A 22,697-nucleotide genomic window follows, 5' to 3' on the forward strand; every position below is an offset into this window, starting at 1 on the left:
GTTCACACCAACAGTTTACACAAGGCACCATTAAAACACAAATAACACCATAGGAACCATAAACCACAAACAATAATAAATAATATGGAATACTCACAGGTAGCAGGAGACCAACTGGGTCAGAGGAATGAAGCCTAGGCCCAAGTGACCAGCCATACGGTTACATCCCTCACTGACTCGATTCGAACTACCCATGAGCAACACCTGCTTCACATACAGAGAACAAACTCAACACTGAACAACACAGTTCCAACAATCATTGGACTGGAAAACAAACCTCGTACACTGGGATGGAGAAACTTTTGAGGTCGGAGGGTCAGATTGAATATTTTTTGTGGGGGTCACCTCTTATTTTCAGTGTTAATGCAGATTTAATGGGTATGATTTTTACCCTGGAACATTATCCCTGTGCAGTTCCGCTATTATAAATTAGCCTTATAACAGTGTATTACATCCAAATCTATCGAAAAATTTTATACCCCCGGGCAGGGCCGGATTAAGCTACCCTCAAGGTATATATATATAATATATATATATATATATATATATATATATATATATATATATATATATATATATATATATATATATATATATATATATATATATATATATATATATATATATATATATATATAGCAAGAACAAAATATAACAAAATCTATCAATGATTTCATCAATATTAAGCTTCTGCAAAATAACACATTCAATGTTCATAAGAGACAGAGAATTGAGACGTTGCTAGGACATCGTTGAACGCAGTTCATGTTTTATACGCTTCAACTTCGAGAATGTTTGGATTTGGGGGCCCCTTAGAGTCGGGGGGGCCTGAGGCCAGTGCCTCATGGTTAATCCGGCACTGCCCCCGGGCCCTCTCAGTCTCCCCTTAAAAACAAACAAACAAACACTGAACTTAAGAATGGTTGAGGGCCACAGTTCCTCGCCCTTGGTTTTATTGTATTGTAATTTTGCCATCTATAATTTTCATATTTCATTTTCTCTCTCTCTCCCACTCTCTTCCCCGTTTCTATCTCTCTCTCTACCCTCTCACTATATCTACTCCCCACTCTCTCTTCCCTCTTCTCTTTTTCCTTATCCGCCCTCTCTCTCCTATTCATCATCAGTTGTGATAGTGGCCGTATAGAACAATTATTGTAACGTCAACAAAGCCTGTGATGTTTGTTTACCTGGCCAGGTGTCGACTGCCATGGGAGAGCGACAACGCCACCTTTCCTCTGGATGATCTTATGAAGAATGTGTCGCTGCCCTGGGACGACCAGAAGATGGGCTATGACCAGTGCCACATGTGGAGGTGTGTATGTCATCTATACACAATATACTGTATATAAATATGGGGAGAAGCCATGTGACATTGAATTACAGTAATTTGCTTTCTTAAACTTAGCAGCTAACAGTATATAATTAGTTTTAGTAGTAGTAGAAGTTCATTAGATGAACATGCAGTATTTAGTTCATTGACCCACGAGCTACCTCAGCAGAATGTGACTATCTAATTATTTGTTATCTTACAGTGACGTAACTTTGGAGCCACCAGCACGTCCCAATGATAGCCAGAAATTGAATTGTGATGCCATTGTCTATGACACGTCCAAGTACCAGACCAGTGCTGTCATTGACGTGAGTTCTAGGGTGGGAGCACTCGCATGTGATTATATCTAATTTACCTAACGGCCACCATATTCTGTCATGTGATGGATGATAGCAACCCTCACAGAGTTTCTCAGTTTGCAGATATATAATGTTAAGGTGATTGTTCTATAGTTTTCAGCCCCTCGAGTATTGGGGCGGCGTTGGGTGATTTCCAGACTCAGGCACTTTTCCTTGAGCTAGACGTATTCTGAGTAGCATTCTCACTGGAGTGCAAGTCTCATTCACTACCTCGTTTAATTACCATATTTTTACCAAGTCTCTGACAAATTTACATAGGGGCATAAGTACTGACGTCATGCCGCCATTGGATTGTCAGCCACTGCCATAGCTTGCGCTCCTTCATCTAATGTGCCTCTTTACAATGCAAATATGAACCATATATTTGTGTTTTATATAATTCATAATACCAACCAAAATATTTATGGAATCCTTACCGGTAATATATGGGAAAAGGGTGGCGCAGAAATTGTTTTGGGTTGACAACTCAAACTTAACATGTACAGTACAAGTGTTAAAAGGAAAGTGCACAGGACTATTAATTTTTTGTGGTACAGTATATGCACCAGGGATAAGTACCTGTAGAAACATGTAAGTTTGTGTTCTTGCATATATTAAATAGACTATGAGGATGTCACCATTGGCATCAGACATGCATACAGGCACCCTTATGTCTTTAATATGCCTTAACTACTTGATCGCACATTTTGTTCCTAACTGTATACATTCATCTGTCGTCGAAATGTGCATTAGTAAATAAAAATGAAGTTTACGGTGCATATCTGCATTGCAAAGGGGCATTAAATCAAGGAGCGTAAAATATGGCGGTGGCTGGCAGTTCAGCACTGGGCGTGATGTCACGTATGCAGGACTTCATATATACATGATGACACGGGCCAATTAGGGTGCTGATGTAAAGGTTTCTAGGAGACTTCGTAAAAATGTGCCTCATCCTCTCTTTGAGCCAAGCAGTCCTCCAGGCTGGCTATTTTTGCTTGATGATTTCATCTGTGATTGCTCTTTCTCAATCCATCTTCAACCCCTGAGGTATTGCGTACATCCTCCTAGGTGCTGGCATGTTATCCAATGTATTTTGTGTGAACATTGATTTCAAGTGTTCATTTAGAGTATAATATCTGCTGTCTGTTTATTGTCCTGCAAAAGTGGCAGTGTGGATGTAACAGTAATAAAAGTTTGGTAAAATAAGTGTAGTGTTACAGTACCAACTGGTGTGTGAGCGGGCCTGGCTGAGAGCTACAGTTCAGTCTGTCTTCATGGTGGGGATGCTCGTCGGCTCCTACCTGTTTGGTGACCTCTCCGATAGGTAGGTCATCTTCCACACCTCCTTTCTTCGACACTGACCCGAACCTTAGGTGGTATTGATGGTGGAGGGAGGTGGAGTCCAGCCCTTTTTATGACTTCTGTAATAGTGTGTCACACTGTTGTGGTGACCAGAAGGTAAACTGATTCCCGTCCACCACCATATCCGAACCTCCTTGTACAGCCAATCCAAAAAGTATCAAGGTCCAGTGGTATAGGAAACGAGCAATAACCTCAAATGCGTTCATTTATCAGTTGGGATGGGTTAGGTTGGCCTTCACCTGATGTTTTGTACTGTATTCTTTCAGATGCCTGGAGTCTCAATACTGTTTGGATTGGATATATATATATATATATATATATATATATATATATATATATATATATATATATATATATATATATATATATATATATATATATATATATATATATATATATATATATATATATATATATATATATATATATATATATATATATATATATATACACACACAGTATAATCTGGATTTACGCGGTCAATTGAACCCGTTGAGGCCCGCGTAAAACGAGAATCGCGTAAATGAAATAACAGAACATATGGGATTAATTGAAATAGAGACTGGGCCGACCCTCAAACTCCACTTTTTGCCGACATAATACGTACATCGTAGTAAAAATAGTATCTTAACTTTATGATGGTATGCACACACACATAATATCTAAATAAAAAACTACACAACTGTACAAATAAAGGTGTTAAACACTCACGTTAGTAGAAGAGATGGGTCGGCATATGTGGATGGTGGCTGGTTCCGAGGCAGAGGGCAGATTAGTGGCCCTCAGGTGAATCACTTTCACTATCCACCACAGTTGTCAGGGCCTCCCTGACAAATCCCTCAAAGTCAACATCACTGTCACTATCACTGACTTGGGCTGGCTGTGGTGGGTTGCGGGCGAAGAAGTCTGTGATGTTACGCTGATGGCTAGTGTTGACGTGTTTGTGATACCTCGTGATGTACTGCTCCATACCTTGCTGTAGATGGTTATTGAAGACTTCATACCGTTGATTGTCAGGGTCGTTGGAAAGGATGAGCTTCAGTTTCTCTGAAAACTCGATGGCATCCTTAACATTACCATGTGTTAACTTGTGTTCTTCTCGGGCTGACGCACCACCTGCATCTTCACTGACGTCATCGTCTTCCAACATCTCGTCGGCAGTCACCTCAGGATCCCTGATCACCTCCATAATGTCTTCGTTGGTGGTCTCGGAGAAGCTTGCAGCTGTAACACCTAGGAGGATGTACTCAATACCTCAGGGGTTGAAGATGGATTGAGAAAGAGCAATCACATATGAAATCATCAAGCAAAAATAGCCATCCTGGAGGAATGCATGGCTCAAAGAGAGGATGAGACACATTTTTACGAAGTCTCCTAGAAACCTCTACATCAGCACCCTAGTTGGCCTGTGTCATCATGTATATGAAGTCATGCATGCATGACATCATGCCCAGTGCTGAACTGCCAGCCACTGCCATATTTTACGCTCCTTGATTTAATGCCCCTTTGCAATGCAGATATGCACCGTAAACTTCATTTTTATTTACTAATGCACATTTCGACGACAGATGAATGTATACAGGTAGGAACAAAATGTGCGATCAAGTAGTTAAGGCATATTTTAAGACAAGGGTGAGTGCCTGTATGCATGTCTGATGCCAATGGTGACATCCTCATAGTCTATTTAATATATGCAAGAACACAAACTTACATGTTTCTACAGGTACTTATCCCTGGTGCATATACTGTACCACAAAAAAGTAATAGTCCTGTGCACTTTCCTTTTAACACTTGTACTGTACATGTTAAGTTTGAGTTGTCAACCCAAAACAATTTCTGTGCCACCCTTTTCCCAGTTTATTTCACCTTACTTTTATCCTTTTCACTACTGATCGGCTCATTAGCCACTTGGGCGATTGGTCACGTCTCTGTTATGCACTGTTGGCAAGTACTGGACATGCACCGGCTCCTGAATGTACCTGAACCTTAAGGTTTACCAACCAAATGCTAATCAAACCTAATAACCTTCCAGGTGCTATAATATGTATGTGATCCCAATGTCCTATTAAAATGTTGTCCAAATTTCATCAACACTTATAAAAGCATGTTTAGTTACTATAGACATGAATAAAAAACGTTGCCTAACTGGGGCCAGATGCAAAAAATGTGGTCTGGAAGGTTAGGACAAGAACCTGTGTTTTTGCGTAATGTACTGTACACAAGAATGTTGATGCACTATGGTGGTGATGACTACGTGTCTTGACAGGTTTGGACGTAAGCCAGTCTTCCTCTCCGCCCTGGTATTGATGGTGGTGGTTGGGCTGGGTCAAGCTGTCATCCCAGACTACTATGTCCTCACCATCCTAAGGTTCATCCTTGGTGCCTCTCTCCAAGGAGTCTTCCTCGTCGCCTATGTCATGGGTGAGTGACGGAAGGGAAGGTGTTATGGGTAGGTGACAGGTTTACTAAGGTTGGGTTAAGTAAGTTTCGATAAGTTAGGATTAGTAAGCTTAGTTATGGTGAATAAGTAAGGTTAATTTGGGATAGGTTATCTTTACTTTATCTTATCTGTTTTGCCACTGATGGGCCTGTTAGACACTTGGGTGATGGTTACAGTATGTCTTTTATGCACTGTTGGCAAGTATTGGGCAAAGAGGATAAAAGAAAAAGTATGACTTGACCCAGAATGTACCTGGACTTGCACCAATGTTTTCACACTCTGGCAAGTTATTCCAAGAGTTAAATTATTCCCAAAAAAGTTCACACAGCTGCTCCACTAGCCTCAGGTTAACACACTCCTAATCACTTACAGCCATGGAGCTGGTTGGCAAGAAGCGGCGGGTGTTGGTGGGGGTGCTGGCTCAAGCCTTCTACACGCTGGGCTTCTTTACTGCCGCCGCCTTAGCCTGGAGTATAACCTCCTGGCGCTGGCTCCAGATCAGCATGACTCTCCCGGCACTGCTTTTTATACCCTACTACTGGTATGTGACGTCACACTCTTAGTATTGGTTGGGCAGTCAGTTATGTCTCTCTTACACAAAATTGTCAGGTTCTGGGCATTAGATCGAGAATATAGATACAGTACTGTAGTAGTGTTGGTCAAGTCTGGTATTAAATGAGCTCTCACACTCACTTTCTGACAATTTATTCCAAGAGATTACAACTCTTACTCCAAAAATATTGGTAGTCACTCTTTATACTGGTAAGTCACTGTTACTACTGCAGCCAAGGACACATACAAGTGTACATTATGTGGGTACTTCTACTTGCCATTTTCTCTTATTGTAAACTCTTCTTCTTTGAAGTTGTAGTGTTTCGAGCATTAGTGAATTCTTGAAAAGAACCAGCACTTCTGATAAATTAAAGACCAGCTATTATTACACCCCAGACAAATGTGGGAGAGGAATAACATAATAACTACAAATATACCGGTAGGCAGCATTTGGAGGTGTCCTACATATATTATTTTTATGGACAGTGTAAATGGAAGCTAGTTATTTAATGAATTTGAATGCTGAATTATATCCCGGAAAAATTAAGATTTTATATTTGCACACTAGGGGGGATGGGTGTCTGCATGTATGCACAAGTAGGTGCCTGCATGTGTGTATAATCTGTAGTAAGATACAGATAAAAAGAGTTCTCCCTCAGGATCATCCCAGAGTCCTCTCGCTGGCTCATCACCAAGGGCAGGATATCTGAGGCTCGCATCATTCTGGAGAAGGCTGCCAAAGTCAACAAGAAAGAGGTGGGTGGCTCGTGATACAGTGGTTATCAGCCCATATCCTTCTTTACCCATCGATTTGTTGATCAGTGTTTGCAATAAAAACAATATCATCTGCATATCAAACATTTTCTTTCACTACCATTAAATTTTGAAATCCCTGGAAAGGTCTACAAAATAGTTCATAGCTACATATTCTACTAAAACATTTAATTCCATGTCAGTTTCATTATACAGTATATTAACCATGTTTGATAATATTGAACTTTAATAAACTTTTACATAAGAGGTGTGTAATGTACAATTGATGTTTTTTACATGTGTTAAAAATGAGGGGTGAACCCACAGGTGACAGAGGATGCAATGTTGCAAGCGTTGGAAGTGTCGGGTGTGGGTAAGGATGGCGGGAAGGGCAACTTCTTTGACCTCTTTCGTTACCCAAACCTACGCAAGAAGACCATCAACCTCTTCTTCAATTGGTATGAGAGATGTTGTGTTAAGAGTTACAAACAATTTAATATTATGATTGCTCTCAAATGAAAATTAATGTAAGATTTAATTTACATAGTTCATTAATAGATGTAATGGTTGCTCCTCATGTTGAAGGCTGGTTGTCGTCAACACCACAGCCTAAGTTAACAAGCTGTATGACCCAAGATCAAGGAATAATCCCAGAAAACTGGACAAATAGCCAACATAATCTGTAAAATGAATAACATCCAGGTTCCCAATGGACGAGTTGACGTTCGGAATTTTTTTGTAAGATGGGTAAAGAAAACGCTTAAATTCACTATGGTAATGATATTTTAAAATAAATTAGGCCAAAAAGTGTAAAAAATAAGGGTTAAAGCTGCTAAAAAGTCACGTGACTGTGAAAAGCTCTGATTGTTTGTCATGTCACTGACTAGTGCGAGCCGCAGAGTGGGAGCCTGGAGGCAGCCAGCTGTGGTGTATGTGTTGTTACCAGCAGAAATACAGGACTTGTGGCCATATACAGTGGGGTGTGCTATAACGAACGGATCCTACTACGAATATTCCTATAACGAACGGTTTTACCTATAAAATTGAGAATGCTATAACGAACGAAACTCCTACAACGAACATTATTAAGAAAAAATTTTTTTTTTTTTTTTACTAATTTATTGTTTTTTTATTACAAGCATTAATGATACTCTTTATTTCAGGGGTTTAGATGCATATTTATGCACTTTTTTACAATTTTTACAATTTTATATCATATTTTTCAGTGTTAAGTGGTTGTATTTGGGGGCCTGGAACGGATTAATCCTATAACGAACGAATGCTATAACGAACCAGGTTCTAGAACCAATTAGATTCGTTATAGCATACCCCACTGTACAATGTTGATATGCACAAGCATACCTTATTTTTAGGTTAAAATAAATTACTGCTCAAGTATTATCGTTTGTATTTACTTGCTGGGTGCCAAAATGATGCAAAAGACCGATAACTCCAACAATGAAGTTTTCATCAATGTTCTCTAATTCATGTCTGGAAAATGTAAATTTTGTCACTGATGTCTATATTTAATGTTGTGGAAGGACTAGGGACGATCATGGCCAGGGAATGGGCTTGAGATGATCAGATGACAGATGTAATTTAACGTGCTTCATAGCTGGATGGCCGAGTTCTCGATAATACTGTACTCTACTATCATAATGACATCTACTTTTGGTAAATTTCTTTCATCTGCCTTAATGAACCCTGGAAGTAGTTGTCCAACCTTCTCGGCTAATCGGCTATGTAAATTAACATTATTAGATAATTAATTGTGCTTTACTGTGCAACACAGTAATGCTATATTGAATATATAAATACTACTAAGCACATTAACTAATTCAATGGATATTAGCTGCCCATACAACACATTCCAAACAATATTGGAATTATTTTGGTTTTGGTCATCTGAGGAACCATAAGATTCTAACTATGGGATTAAGTACTTTAAGCAATAAGACAAATTATCGCTGCGGGATTTCTGTCGCAAAACATTTTTCGATCACATAAGAAAATATCAGGTCATATGTTAGGTTAGGTTAGCTTAACATACATCGGCAAGGGGGGATGGTAACTCAAAGCTAGTATTTCCGATAGAAATGAAGGTCTAAATCGTTCAAAACACATTGCAAACCACCAGAAAAATCAAAACATAGTCTGCATGTCAAAGTACAGGGATGACCAAAACTTAAAATTTACCCAATACAGTGACCCCTCCATTAACGAACTCAATCCGTTCCAGAAGGTCGTTTGTTAACCGAAAAGTTCGTTAACCGAAACCATTGTTTCAATGGGTTTTTGGGTAATTGGTTCCAGCTCACCGAAAATTTCCTAAATTCAACAAAAATGGTAGAAAAGTTCACTTACTTTGAGGTGTGTATGTAGAAGGCTCCTGGATGATGATGATGATGATGATGATGATGATGATGATGATTGGAATTAGAATGGGGGTGGAGGAGAAGGAAGAAAAGGCATTGGGGTGGAAGAGAAGTCACCCCATGGCACCATTTCATCCATAAAATTTTAGTTCTCTTGGTGTATTTCAAGATTATTTTCTTTATATCAACACGGCACTGCATTATATATTGTCAATATGTAAAATATATTTCAAAATGACCAATAATTTGCTTGGAAACACAGAAAAAAGCATTTAGTTGAAGAGAGTCTCAAGCAAGATGTTACCTCCAGTGAAAACAGAGAGAGACTAACTCCTGTTTGCTGTGTTAAGAGGCTGGATGCCGCATATTAAACTAGTCACTTTACCTTCAATTATGTTCAATAATTGTTAAAATGACTAAAAAATTGAATATTAAACTTTTAAAATTATTGAATAGTATAAACTTCTTGATATTTACTAAAATAGTAAGGAATTTAAGCCCTAGAACCGATTAATGTATTGGTGGACTCATACTAAAGCTGGTTGCCCGGTCAGTGCAAGCGAAAACATGTTGAGGTCGGTTCGTAAGAACTTCGTTAACCGAATTTTTTTTCGTTAACCGAATTGAAGATCCTTATGGAAGGCAGTTCGTTAATCGAAATTACGTTAACCGAGGTGTTCGTTAAACGAGGGGTCACTGTATAGCCTATCTCGAATCTAAGCATTCAAATACTTATGGTAGTTAAAGTAAAGTTTTACCCATTAATTGATATAAATGATGATATACTGGTATCCCAGTGGTTCATTAGTGAATCATCAAAACAATAACAGAACTATGTTGTCATGCTTACCTAGCATCAGGCATTCTCAAAACAAAGTCCAGACAATGTCATTACAATACTTCTCAATTGACTCATATCTCCATCCGTGCGTCGTCTGCAGGGTAGGTGGTGACGTCATTGTAAATGGCGGTCCTGTTTCTAGAGAAATAAACTTATCTCGACTATTATAGCAGGACTTTAAACTTTTATTACAAATTATATACAGTATCCCGTACTGTGTCACTCTACGAATGTGGCAGAGGCAAAGAAACTTGCCCATAGTTTCACCCTGCCCAGGGATCAGATCTGAGACCACTCTCTTGCAAGGCGAGCATACTAACCAATCACACCACTAGTACACACTACCACTAAAGGGCAATCGGTGCTATTAGTACCATTCCATGGTACTAAAATATTTACTATTGGTGTTGTAATGTGTTACAGGTTTGTCAACAGTGGCGTGTACTATGGGTTGTCACTCAACACAGGTAACCTGGGAGGCAATGACTACATCAACTTTGTCATCAGTGGGGCAGTGGAGCTGCCTGCCCATGCCATGACCATCTTCCTGCTGGATCGTGTGGGACGCCGTATACCGCTGTGTGTCTTCCTGTGTCTGGGGGGCCTAGCACTGTTGTCTACCATGTTCATACCCTCAGGTACAATCTGCTTCCCACTCATTACCATGATCATACTCTCAGCTACTGTCAAGGAAAATCCCATCTTCACTGCAACTGCCATCCAAAGGCAATTCATATCACTAGTACAGTATCTCTAATATAAGGAAGTATCAAGTAAGGAAAGTAAGTAAAGTAACACATCATCATTCCCAGAGTATACTGTACAGTACTGTATATCAAGCACCACACCCTGTGTTCCAAAATGTAAAGTACGGCAAGGGTGAACTAAAACCAGTTGTTTAGGAGGCAATATCTGTTGTTGGGTATTATATACAGTAGTGTGATAATTCATGTTATCGGTGACAGATTGTTAATCTATGGCCCTCATACTGTCAGGTCTGCCATGGTTGGTGATCACACTGGCTATGACAGGAAAGCTGTGCATCACGGCCTCTTATGCCATAGTCTACGTGCTGACAGCCGAGATCTTCCCCACAGTAGTGAGGAACGTGGGCGTTGGCTCCTCTTCCATGGTGGCTCGTGTGGGTGGGGCACTGGCACCCTTCATCAATGTTCTGGTCAGACATGACAACTTTATATAATTCTTATTAGTTTTAAAGAGTCTCTTCTTGTACAGAAATAATCAGTTGAATCCTTGAATTTTCTGTAGGTTTAGTTGCTGGAAATCTTTTTTTTTCCTAGTTATTTCAGCCCTTGGCATTAAGTGAATCTGCCATTTATAAAGTCACATTATTTGTCACAAAATATGTGATTAACTGTCATATGATGCACAATATGAACACAAATAAAGCATGCAGTTGAAACCTGTGAGATTCAGAGGTCCATAGTTACATGCCTCTTTTCATCCTTCTCTTATTACTGGAGTTATAATGGCAGCTTTCTAGTCCCCTGTTAGTTTATCATTTTGAGTGACATGTTAAAGATTACCACTTACAATTTGTATCTAAAATTGTGCACCTCTTTAAATAATGTCAGCACTCAGTCTTTCGTTGTTGAGTGGCGTAAATTGGACAGTGATTACATAAGAGCATCAAGATCATCTTAGTGATGTGAATGTGTAATTGATGTAGTATTTGTATTGCTTCAGAACCTGGGATTTATCAACTTTTGATATTTATGATTTAGGGTGAAACAATCCAATTATATCTTAAGGTGTTATGATGATAATGGACTTTTTCTTGGTGTGTCTCACCCACACACATTCCCTTCTGCCTGAGTCACTATAATGTGCTGTCAGTAGGCCTGTTGGGATTTCCGACTCTTGTTTACCGAACACGCTGATTGGTTCAACTGCTCGCGTTGTGATTGATTGCGAGAACATGACGTAATATTACGATTTTCTATAATAGAAGGGAAAATGTGTGGTGAGGGGTAACGAAGATCCTAGATACAGTAATTGTGTTAGAGTAGTCCTCATACTCAGTGAATTTCATTGTTCCTGTCATTAGTTTTATAAATTTCTGAATAATAAACACTGCATTATACAGTATAGTCGGATTTACGCGGTTTTTGTTTAGGCGTTTGGTCATACGCGGGTGCCTTGCCAGAATGCTTCTACACCATCCTCGACACCGGCTCCTACTACCACCTGAGATCCCTAGTCCGAGAATTGCTGTTCGACACCACAACCGCATCCAGCCCATACGTTCACGAACTGATCGCTATAAGAACAGCCCAGTCCCAACCATTGTAAAAATTATCAATAACTTGTAATAAACCAGTGTATTCACTCCCAGTAAACACTACTCCTTGCACTGTCACTATGTTGAAATGAACTGTAGTTGGAGCTTTTCCCCATCTAGTTATTATGTCTTATTTGTGTCACTTATGTTACTTGTATATTATTTGTAATTCGAAACCCATTCCCCAAATATGTAACTGTATATTTTCAGCCTTCTGGCTGCCAAGCTCTTTCAATAAACCGTTAATTATTATTATTATTATTAATGAAATGTTTTAATTACGCGGTAGATTTGGTCATTTACGGGGCAAGGGCCAGACGCACCGCACCATTTTTTACTCACGCGGTCCATTCTTGACCATACACAGGAAGTGGCGCGGTGAGGGGTGCGCATTATGCCGCTCTTACGTTATCGCTGATGTCATATGACGTATCGGACTGTGATTGGGCCACGCATCCTTACCACCCACGCATTCCCTCCGCCGCTAGCTATGATTGGTCTAATGTAACATGACGTGCCCTGCCACCAGAGGGAAGAAGTCGCTGACCTAGTCGGGCCAGTCTCATTGTTCTCAGTCCGCATATACAGTTCTCTCTTGTGCCCGCTATTCCCCTCACAATGGCTTCCGCTGGACCCCCACCACCTGAGAAAAACCTTGAATTACCTGGGCCAAGCCATGATTGTGTGAAGGAAATCATCGAGTTGGGGGAGAAAATTAAGCTCATCCTTGACAACAACCCAGACAAGCATCGGTATGAAGAGTCTAATAACCATCTGACGAAAGTTATGGTGCCGTATATCCAGATCTATCTCGACAACATCAATGCTAGTCGTTAACGTAGTGTTAAGGACTTCTTCACCCGCAACCCACCACAACCACAGCCAGCCCAAGTCAGTGATAGTGACAGTGAGGATAAAGACTTTGAGGGGTTTGTATGGGAGGCCTTGCAAACCTCTGCGAGTGATTCACCGGAGGGCAACTAATCTGCCCTCTGCCTCGGAACCAGCCGCCATCCACGTGTGCCGACCCATCTTTTCTACTAACGGAAGTGTTAGAAAACCTAATGTTATTGATATTTCTCTTAAATATTAATTGTGTGTGCATACCATCATAATATTAAGATGTTATTTTTACTACAAGGTACGTATTGTGTCAGAAAAAGTGGAGTTTGGGGGTCGGCCCAGTCTCTATTTCAATTAATCCCATATGTTGTTATTTTGTTTACGCGTTTCTCGTTTTACGCGGACCTCCAAGGGTTCAATTGACCGCGTAAATGCAGACTATACTGTACACCATTCAGAGTGTCATATGAGATCTCATTAGATTTGTATTTTATCAATTGTAATATGTATTACTTTAGTTCTGCTAAAATATCGCTAGTAAAATATAGGTAAGGTAAGTAAATACATCTACAATTTATTTCTGTGTATTCAGTGCCGGATTAACCATGAGGCACTTGAGGCACTGGCCTCAGGCCCCCGACTCTAAGGGGCCCCCAAATTCAAACATTCTCGAAGTTGAAGCATATAAAACATGAACTTCGTTCAGCGATGTCCTAGCAACGTCTCAATTTTCTGTCTCTTATGAACATTGAATGTGTTATTTTGCAGAAGCTTAATATTGATGAAATCATTGATAAATTTTGGTATATTTTGTTCTTGCTATACCAGTATATATATACCTTGAGGGTAGGGGGCCCCAAGTTGATCTGTGCCTCAGGCCCCTATTAAGCTTAATCCGGCCCTGTGTGTATTCTATATGGTATTTTAGCCATGAAAAAGCATACGGTATTTCCTAAAGTCGGTAATTTACCTTGAGTCGGAACAGTGACATCACGGCTTACCGACTACATCATCAATTTACCGATTAGCAGACGAATTATCGGATTTGAACCAATCAGCGTGTTCGATAAACAAGAGTCGGAAATCCCGACAGCCCTGGCTGTCAGTATTGGTGTTCACTTTATACTTCACAAACTTCTAAAATCCAGGGAACTTTCAATTTTGCATTTTTAGCATTTTCTGCATTTTTCTGTATTTTCCCGCTTAACTCTTTAGCAGGCAGGAGCTCTCCTCAGCTGAGTAAAATTGTCTGGTATTAGCCATAATAAAATACCCAAGAGATACTTTGCCCTCTAAAGGGTTAAGAATGCCCGAGTGGTAATCTGCGGGTCTCTTGGGTTCGTGGCCTGGCCCGAGATACATGTGTGACCCTACCACACATTTCTGGTTTCCCCCTGTATTAACACTAGACAATAAAGTTCTAAACAATGTAACAAAAAACAGACCAACCTGAATAACTTTGTAAAATAAATTTTTAACTTATCAGTGGGATTTCGTTTTTTGCAATACAACTTATAATATTCCAGGGTGACCAGTGGCAACCTCTCCCTCTACTGATTTTTGGGTCCATGTCACTCTCAGCAGGGGTGCTGACACTCCTCCTGCCTGAGACTCTGGGACAACAACTGCCTGAGACAATCAAGGATGGCGAAAACTTTGACAAGTATGTTCCTCCCTCACCCACATTCACCCAGGTGTTCCTCCCTCCCCAACACTCACTAACTCAGGTGTTCCTCCCTCTAACACACTTTTCATTGTTGTGTCGAAATTTGCCAACCTATTTAAGCTGCTTTAAAAGTAAACTTGACATGGTTGTTTAGCTTGGGAGTTCAACTTTAGGAGTGAACTTCTAGGTAGTGGTGGAAGGGAGTTACTGCAGTTATGTAGCATATGTGATAAATGCTGTCACCATGAATATTACTAAAATAAGTGACCAATAGATTTGCAAAAGAGGGAAGAGTAGCTAATACAGTATTACTGACATTTCTAACAGAAATGTATTTGCTCAAATGAACTTACTACTGTATGTACTGAAGGTACATAACAAAAATATGTCAACCAAAAATCTAATTTACGAAAGATTTGAGCATTTTAAAGATTTAGTTTAAGAATTTAGAATGACAGTACATTGTCTGGGCATGACTGTACACCTGTGTTGTCCACGACTGGAGGTGTAGAGGAGATGGTTCACAACTTTCCCATTACTATCTGAGAAACTGGGTTTGGATTCTTCAAGATAGTTAATATTTTTTATAATTTGTAGATGCCATAAATCAACTGTTCTAATAATTAAATGGATATATGGTGGTGGAGAGGTTCTTGTGCTATGCTGGCAGTCCATTAGTCCTGGGTGCAAATTCTGTTGGGAGTCAATAGGGTATTGTTATGTATATAAGGTAGTGAATATTTAACGTTTCATAGATATCTAGTTCATACCAAACCTATTCAAATCTGTTTGTATTATATGATGCCAGGCCCATGTGATTGACATCTTGAGTATGTCAACCCGAGTGTGATATACAGTAACTATCTCCTCCTGTGTGTGATAATGACTCTCAGCCAGTGTGAGATACTTGACTGTCAGGGGATTTATGGACAAATTTGGTTCAATTACATGGGTAGTATAGTCTGGGTTTACGCGGATATTTTATACGCGTTTGGCCATTTACGCGGCACCTGTCCAGATGTGCCAATTATTAGTTACGCGGTACATTCCTAATTTACGCGGCGGGCAAGCGGCTGGTTGCTGACGTCAGACTCGTGCCAATGACGCCGCGGACTGTGATTGGGCCACGTATCCTTACCACCCACGCACCCCCTCTGCCGAGCGCTGTGATTGGTCTATTTAACCTTGCTTGCCCAGTCAACAAAACATTACCGAGTTCTTCACCCGCCACCCACCACAGCCAGCGATAGTGAGGATATGGACTTTGAGGGGTTTGACAAGGAGGCCCTGCTAGCCTCTGTGGTGGATAGTGATACAGGTAATACAAGTGACACAGGTGAGGGCCCATAATCTGCCCTCTGCCTTTGAACCAACCCCCCATCCCCGTGTGCCCAGCCATCTCTTCTACTAACGTAAGTGTTAAAAAACCTAATATTATTGATATTTCTCTTAAATATTAATTGTGTGTGCATACCATCATAAAATTAAGATGTTATTTTTATTACAACGTACGTATTGTCGGAAAAAGGGTAGTCTGGCGGTCGGCCCAGTCTCTATTTCAATTAATCCCATATGTTCTGTTATTTTATTTACGTGTTTCGCGTTATAAGCGGACCTCCATGGGTTTAATTGACCGCGTAAACCCAGAATATACTGTACACAAAATATTGGATGATGACACAGAGTACATGTACACACAAAAACTTGAGTGTTTTTGTGTACAGTATTTCATTATACAGTACTGTACAGTTATTCTAAGGGTACACTACTCAGTACGATACAGTACTGGTTTAAGGAAAAACCCTTTTACTGGTATATGGAATGAATTCAGCCCCAAGCCACTTTGTAACAATGGGATTTTACTGTAATGAGTTATGTCTTTTATACGGCAATATCCCGGTTAGCCAGAATCTTCAATAAGGACTTGTGAGTGATTGAGAATGGTGACTGAGTACCCACACAAGGCAGCCCACTCTGTCACACTGTTCATTGTTATTTACATGCCTATGCTTTTCTCATCTCAAGTTGTAGTGTGTGAATTTGCCATTATCATACTGTTGACTAGTGCAATATTATTTAAGTAACCTTGTAATGCATATCCAAACTTCTCTATTTATCCATCAACATTAGAAACAAAGTTAGAATATTGAGGTGAGATGAAGCAGGTAACATTTGGTTATGTGTTTGGCCTTGAGAAAAGCTCAAAATATGCCATTTAGAAGAATTACAACAAAATGAGTAACTTAGTGCTGTGCACATCTCTTTTGGCAAAGATAATGCCAAGAATAAGTAAGTCTCAGCTGAAAAAATGGGAAGGCTGCTTCGAATCTGTAGTGAGAACCAGACTCAAAAGAAATGGGTAGCACTCAAGTGGTAACTTGTTCCTGTTGATGCTGATTACTTTATTGAAGTTAATACTGTACCTGATTTATTTCTTATATGTACTGTACAGCATATACAGTAGATATAAAAAAAAAATAAGGTGCCAGTAGAGATTTTGGAATGCATCCCTAATAAATAAATATAATAAATGGCTCTCAAATTGCTTTATGCAAACTTTATTAGGAACACAATCCCCATAAAGTGATCACCACCCATACTTGTAGTACAGTACAGGTAAAATAAAGTAAAATATAATCAACCCTTAAATGATGTCTTTATCAGGAAGTGGAAGTCAGATGAGACAACAGCAAAGGGAGGTGCAGAACAGCTGGAGGTACTCAGAGAGAGCCAGCAGGATGCTCCTATATCACCACAGGACCAACAGGTGAAACAGGAAGGTCAACTGTTAAACCCATCAGATGTAGCTATTTAGTGAATAATAATTATAATAATATCTGAATAAACAAAATAATTAAATCTTTAAAAACAAAAGAAATTTGGTACAGAAAATAGCTCTTTAATAAGATACTTGAATACAAAATAATAATGTTAAAAATGTAGTCAGCCACCAAAGTAAATAAAATTCTGTATTATAATTACACAAACATACTCCAAAAGTCAAAATTATTACATTATGTAAGTATTCAACTACAGTATCAGTTTACTTACACCAAGTTTTCATGACATACTTGATGACCCGATACCGTTATTTTTAATTTTTTAATTGAATTTGACCATTTGGACTAAAATAACAGCTGTGTAGACACTGCTGGCAGGAGCAAATCATTATACAAGTACGGGACTACTTTATTGAACTGACAAGAAATGCACATTTGTATCTTTAAACTACGGTACAGTAATTTGCCTTAAAGTAAAAGGAAATTATGTGATCTTTTGATCTTGATGAAAGTAGATGCGGCAAAATTTCCTTTAAAGGAGGATTGTTATTGGTATACAGAGAAAACACATTCAGTGGAGAGTTCCAACTGCCAGGAGGTATGAGGTACTTCAGACTTTAGGGAAGATGACATTTAACCCCTTCACTATGGGGACACCACTTTTATATTTTATTTGACTAATGCCAGATAATTTTATTCAGCAAAGAATGAACCCTGTACACAAGGGATCACAGGCAGTGAATAAGTAAATAGACAGTGCGAGAGTCAACAAATTCAAGATTATTTATCAAAAATGAAACACTGGTTGCAGTATTAACAATACAGTATACAATAATATTATAGAGGTAGTACATTGACATGGAATTAATGTTGGAACCGATTTCCGATTGGGTGTGGTGGAGGGAACGAGTTATCACACCTGTAAATTAGAACTCGGTGTACAGGGCTGTCGCCTGGCAGAAAAATATACAGTACCTGTACAGTACTGTATATGTAAGATTTACTTATATGAATATAGAAAGATTACATGTTTGTGAATGAGTGCTTGGTAGAGGAGGGTGCACAAAGAGCTGTTTTTAAAGAAAAGTCCTCTGCATCCACTTTACATGGTTAACCAAGTAGGATGTGATTTAAAGAGGCTAGTGGACCATTGAGTGTTAAGACTGCACCATGTCTTCCTGTTAAGTTACTGTCCCTTTATTTGTTTGATATAAACGCATTTAAAAAGTTGTTGGCAAGACTATTGCGGCATATTGTTCTTAAATGGAAGAATAGAATTTACTGACTTTTGAAATATGATTTTCATAATTATACAGATTTCTCATTATTATGAAGAGTTTGTCAGGTTGGGAAGTAGACATAATCAGGAGCAACTAAGAGTGGCCAGCCAGTACCTGTGTGGAGGGTGTCTACTACATAGACTGCTGAATGTTACATTATTGAACATCATCCACAGTATCAGTATCCACCATGGTTATAAAGTGAACTTTTCTAGCCTAATCAAATGTACGGATACAAGGAAGGAGGGGTCCCTAGATGCCTGGATCCCACAAAAAAAGAGAAAAAAGTATTAATGAACACTTCATAAAATCGTAGGTGTGTACTTGTGCTCATGATGACTGAACATATTACATCAGTAATATGCCTGCATTCATGAACAAAAGTGCCTTTACACACCTGTTTGAAACTGTACCAAATCCACATGGCCATCTATGGGTGCATAGGCAGTTCAAAGACTCATCCCAGCAGTTCATAGTCAGCAGTACAGTGGTCCCTCGGTTAACGAGCGCATCGGTTAACGAGATTTCGGTTAACGATTTACCTTCCATAAGATTCTTAACTTCGGTTAACGAGCAATCCCTCGATTAACGAGTTTCTTACGAGCGGACCTCAACATGTTTTCGCTTGCATTTGGTGGTCCACCAGCTGTAGTATTAGTCCGCCAATACAGTAATCAGTTCTAAGGCTTAAATTCCTTACTATTTTAGTAAATATCAAGAAGTTTATACTATTCAATAATTTTAAAAGTTTAATATTAAATTTTTTAGTTATTTTAACAATTATTGAACATAATTGAAGTACAGGAAATTAGTTTTATGCGCGCCAAACAGCCTGTCAACACACCAAACAGGCGTCGGTCTCTGTGTCTTTTCAGTGGAGGTAACATCTTGCTTGAGACTCTCTTCAACTAAACGCTTTTTTCTGTGTTTCCAAGCAAATTATTGGTCATTTTGAAATTTATTTTACATATCGACAATATATAATGCAGTGCAGTGTTGATTTAAAGAAAACAATCTTGAATTACACCAAGAGAACTAAAATTTTATGGGTGAAATGGCACCATGGGGTGACTTCTCTTCCACCCCAATGCCTTTTCTTCTCCCTTCTCCTCCACCCCCATTCTAATTCCCATCATCATCATCATCATCCAGGAGCCTTCTACATACACACCTCAAAGTAAGTGTACTTTACTACCTTTTTTGTTGATTTTAGGCAATTTTCGCCGAGCTGGAACCAATTACCCAAAAACTCATTGAAACAATGGTTTCGGTTAACAAGCAACTTTCTGGAACGAATTGTGCTCGTTAACCGAGGGACCACTGTACATGTGCCACTGTGGTGTGAACTCCTGTGTTTATTTTATTTATTTTAAATCAGGGTCTTTATGACCACTCTAAATGTTTACTAGCAAGGGTCAGATTTCACTGAACTCTGTTTGTTGTAGTCATCCCCACATCACAGAGTGAACACATTCTAGAAAAGTTGCCCCATAACATGGTATCTGTACCACTAACACAATTTTTCCATTGGAGATATATCACATTACTACAGGTTGACAATCCCTTATCCGAAATCCTTGGGCCAGAGGCATTTCGGATTTCGGAATTTTTCGGTTTTCAGAATGGTTAGTTTTTTTATTTATTTATTTATTTATTTTTTTTTTTTATGTGTATTAGCCCACCCAGACATAGATCACTGACCCACATCAGGGCCTGGGGGTGAAAATATAATAAAAATTATAATAACAATAATAATAATTCATAGGTCTAGGTCGTGTTTCTCACTTTTGATCTTTTTTTCATTCTTGTATTTTTTTATTATTATTATTATTTTATTATTACATTATTACATTACATTATTACATTATTATTATATTTTATTATTATTACTATTATTATTAGTATTACTATTATTATTATTGTTATCATTATTATTTTATTTTGGTGTATTTTTATTAAAAATTTTTATTTACTATGAATAATTATTACTACAGTTGTACCCCACTTAACGCGGTCAATTGAACCCAGAGGGTCCCGCGTTAAGTGAAATCCGCGTTAAGTGAACAACAGAACATATGGGATTAATTCCAATAGAAACCAGCCCGACCCCCAAACTCCACTTTTTGACGACACATAACTATGTTGTAGTAAAAATTCTATCTGAACTTTATGATGGTATGAAAAAACAAGTAATATAGAAGAGGTTAGGTTAGGAAAGATAAAGGTTAACATAGGAAAAATGAAGGTTAAGTTAGAGAAACTAAAAGTTAGATGTAACACTTACGGTTGTAGAAGAGATGGGTCGGCATACGGGGATGGAGGCTGGTTCCGAGGCAGAGGGCAGATTACTGGCCCTCAGGTGAATCACCATTACTAGGTGAATCACCATCACTGTCACTTACAGTTGTCAGGGCTTCCCTGACAAATCCCTCAAAGTCAACTTCACTTTCACTATCACTGGCTTGGGCTGGCTGTGGTGGGTTGCGGGCGAAGAACTCGGTTATGCTTTGCTGACGGCTGGCGTTGATGTTGTCATGATACACCGTGATGTACGGCTCCATAGCCTGCACCAGCCGGGTATGGAAGACTTCATAGCGTTCATCGTCATTGTCGCGGGAAAGGACGGACTTAATTTTCTCTGCAAACTCTATGGCACACTTAATATCACTATGACTTAAACTAGGTTCTTCGGAGAATGACGCACCTTCTTCCTCCTCTTCACTGGCGTGTTCTTCTTCCAACATCTCGTCGGCAGTCACTTCAGGATCTCTGATCACCTCCAGGATGTCTTCGTTGGTGGTCTCGGAGAAGCCTTCAGCTGTAATATTGAGCGCAGCTTCTCTGGCAAGGTCCACTGCTACTGCAACAGTCTGAACCTGACCAGTCACAGGTTCACTCCTCCTCTCACCTGGTATGCCATGCAACACATGTCTCCATGCGTGACGAATCGTAGCAATAGTCAGCAGATCCCATGCCTCCACCAAGAAGTCTACAGCTTGTTTAACGTTAAACTTCTTCCAAAATTGTTTGACGAGAAGTTCTTGAGTCACCGCCTCTTGTTCCTTGTCCTCGTCGCTTTTGCTCTCGCTGTCGGTGTCACCCAGCTTACGCAACTCATCCTTGGTGTTGGTAGAGTCGTTCAGCAGCTTGAACTTCTTTGCAGAGTACGCAGCTTTAACATTGCAGATCAACTCCTGGTCCATGGGCTGGATTAATGACGTAGTGTTGGGAGGAAGGAAGACCACTTTTACGTTGGGGTGACGATCCATAAGTAGGGGCGAGTGTCCAGGTGCGTTGTCAAGGAGCAACAAAATATTGAATGAAACATTCTGTTGCTCGCAGAATTTCTTCACATCGGGAACAAAACAGTTGTCAAACCAGAAGAGGGACAGAGAAGAGGACATCCACGCCTTACGTGCGGTTAGCCAGTGGACATTAAGCTTGTTCATGTCCATATTCTTGTAGGCGTGCGGCTTGCGGGCTTTGTGAATCACCGATAACTTTGGTTTTCAGGTACCTGAGGCATTGGTGGTAAACAGGACGGTGATGCGTTCCTTCTGCAACTTCCGACCCCTTACCTTGCTGGCAGACTGGACAACGAAGGTCTTGGAAGGTAACTTTTTCCAGAAAAGACCAGATTCGTCCATGTTAAACACCTGGTCGTCGGTGTACTGTCCTTCCTCCATAATCTCACGTAAGAACGGAGGAAAATCTCTAGCCGCCACACGGTCAGCACTCGCTTCCTCACCACCAATGTTGATGTTGGTGATCTTGTTCCTCTTCTTAAACCTATGCAGCCAACCAGAGGAAGCATTGAAGGGTTTGGGCTCTGCAA

General features: G+C 39.6%; 1 protein-coding gene across 5 annotated transcripts in view; it reads left to right on the forward strand.

The window, feature by feature from the left end:
- The window catches only part of LOC121868394 (organic cation transporter protein-like), a 43,866-nt gene that overhangs the window by 13,119 nt on the left and 8,050 nt on the right, over positions 1-22,697 (forward strand). For all 5 annotated transcript variants that reach the window (XM_042368986.1, XM_042368985.1, XM_042368989.1 and 2 more), the window contains 11 exons: positions 1,196-1,312; positions 1,533-1,638; positions 2,889-2,992; positions 5,297-5,451; positions 5,843-6,011; positions 6,682-6,778; positions 7,103-7,233; positions 10,415-10,629; positions 10,987-11,168; positions 14,663-14,799; positions 17,467-17,569. In XM_042368986.1, the coding sequence (XP_042224920.1) occupies positions 1,196-1,312; positions 1,533-1,638; positions 2,889-2,992; positions 5,297-5,451; positions 5,843-6,011; positions 6,682-6,778; positions 7,103-7,233; positions 10,415-10,629; positions 10,987-11,168; positions 14,663-14,799; positions 17,467-17,569 (1,516 nt within the window). The remainder of the gene's footprint in view (positions 1-1,195; positions 1,313-1,532; positions 1,639-2,888; positions 2,993-5,296; positions 5,452-5,842; positions 6,012-6,681; positions 6,779-7,102; positions 7,234-10,414; positions 10,630-10,986; positions 11,169-14,662; positions 14,800-17,466; positions 17,570-22,697) is intronic.

This window comes from Homarus americanus, unplaced genomic scaffold, assembly GCF_018991925.1.
Source record: "Homarus americanus isolate GMGI-L3 unplaced genomic scaffold, GMGI_Hamer_2.0 scaffold19318, whole genome shotgun sequence".
NCBI classification, from domain to species: domain Eukaryota; kingdom Metazoa; phylum Arthropoda; class Malacostraca; order Decapoda; family Nephropidae; genus Homarus; species Homarus americanus.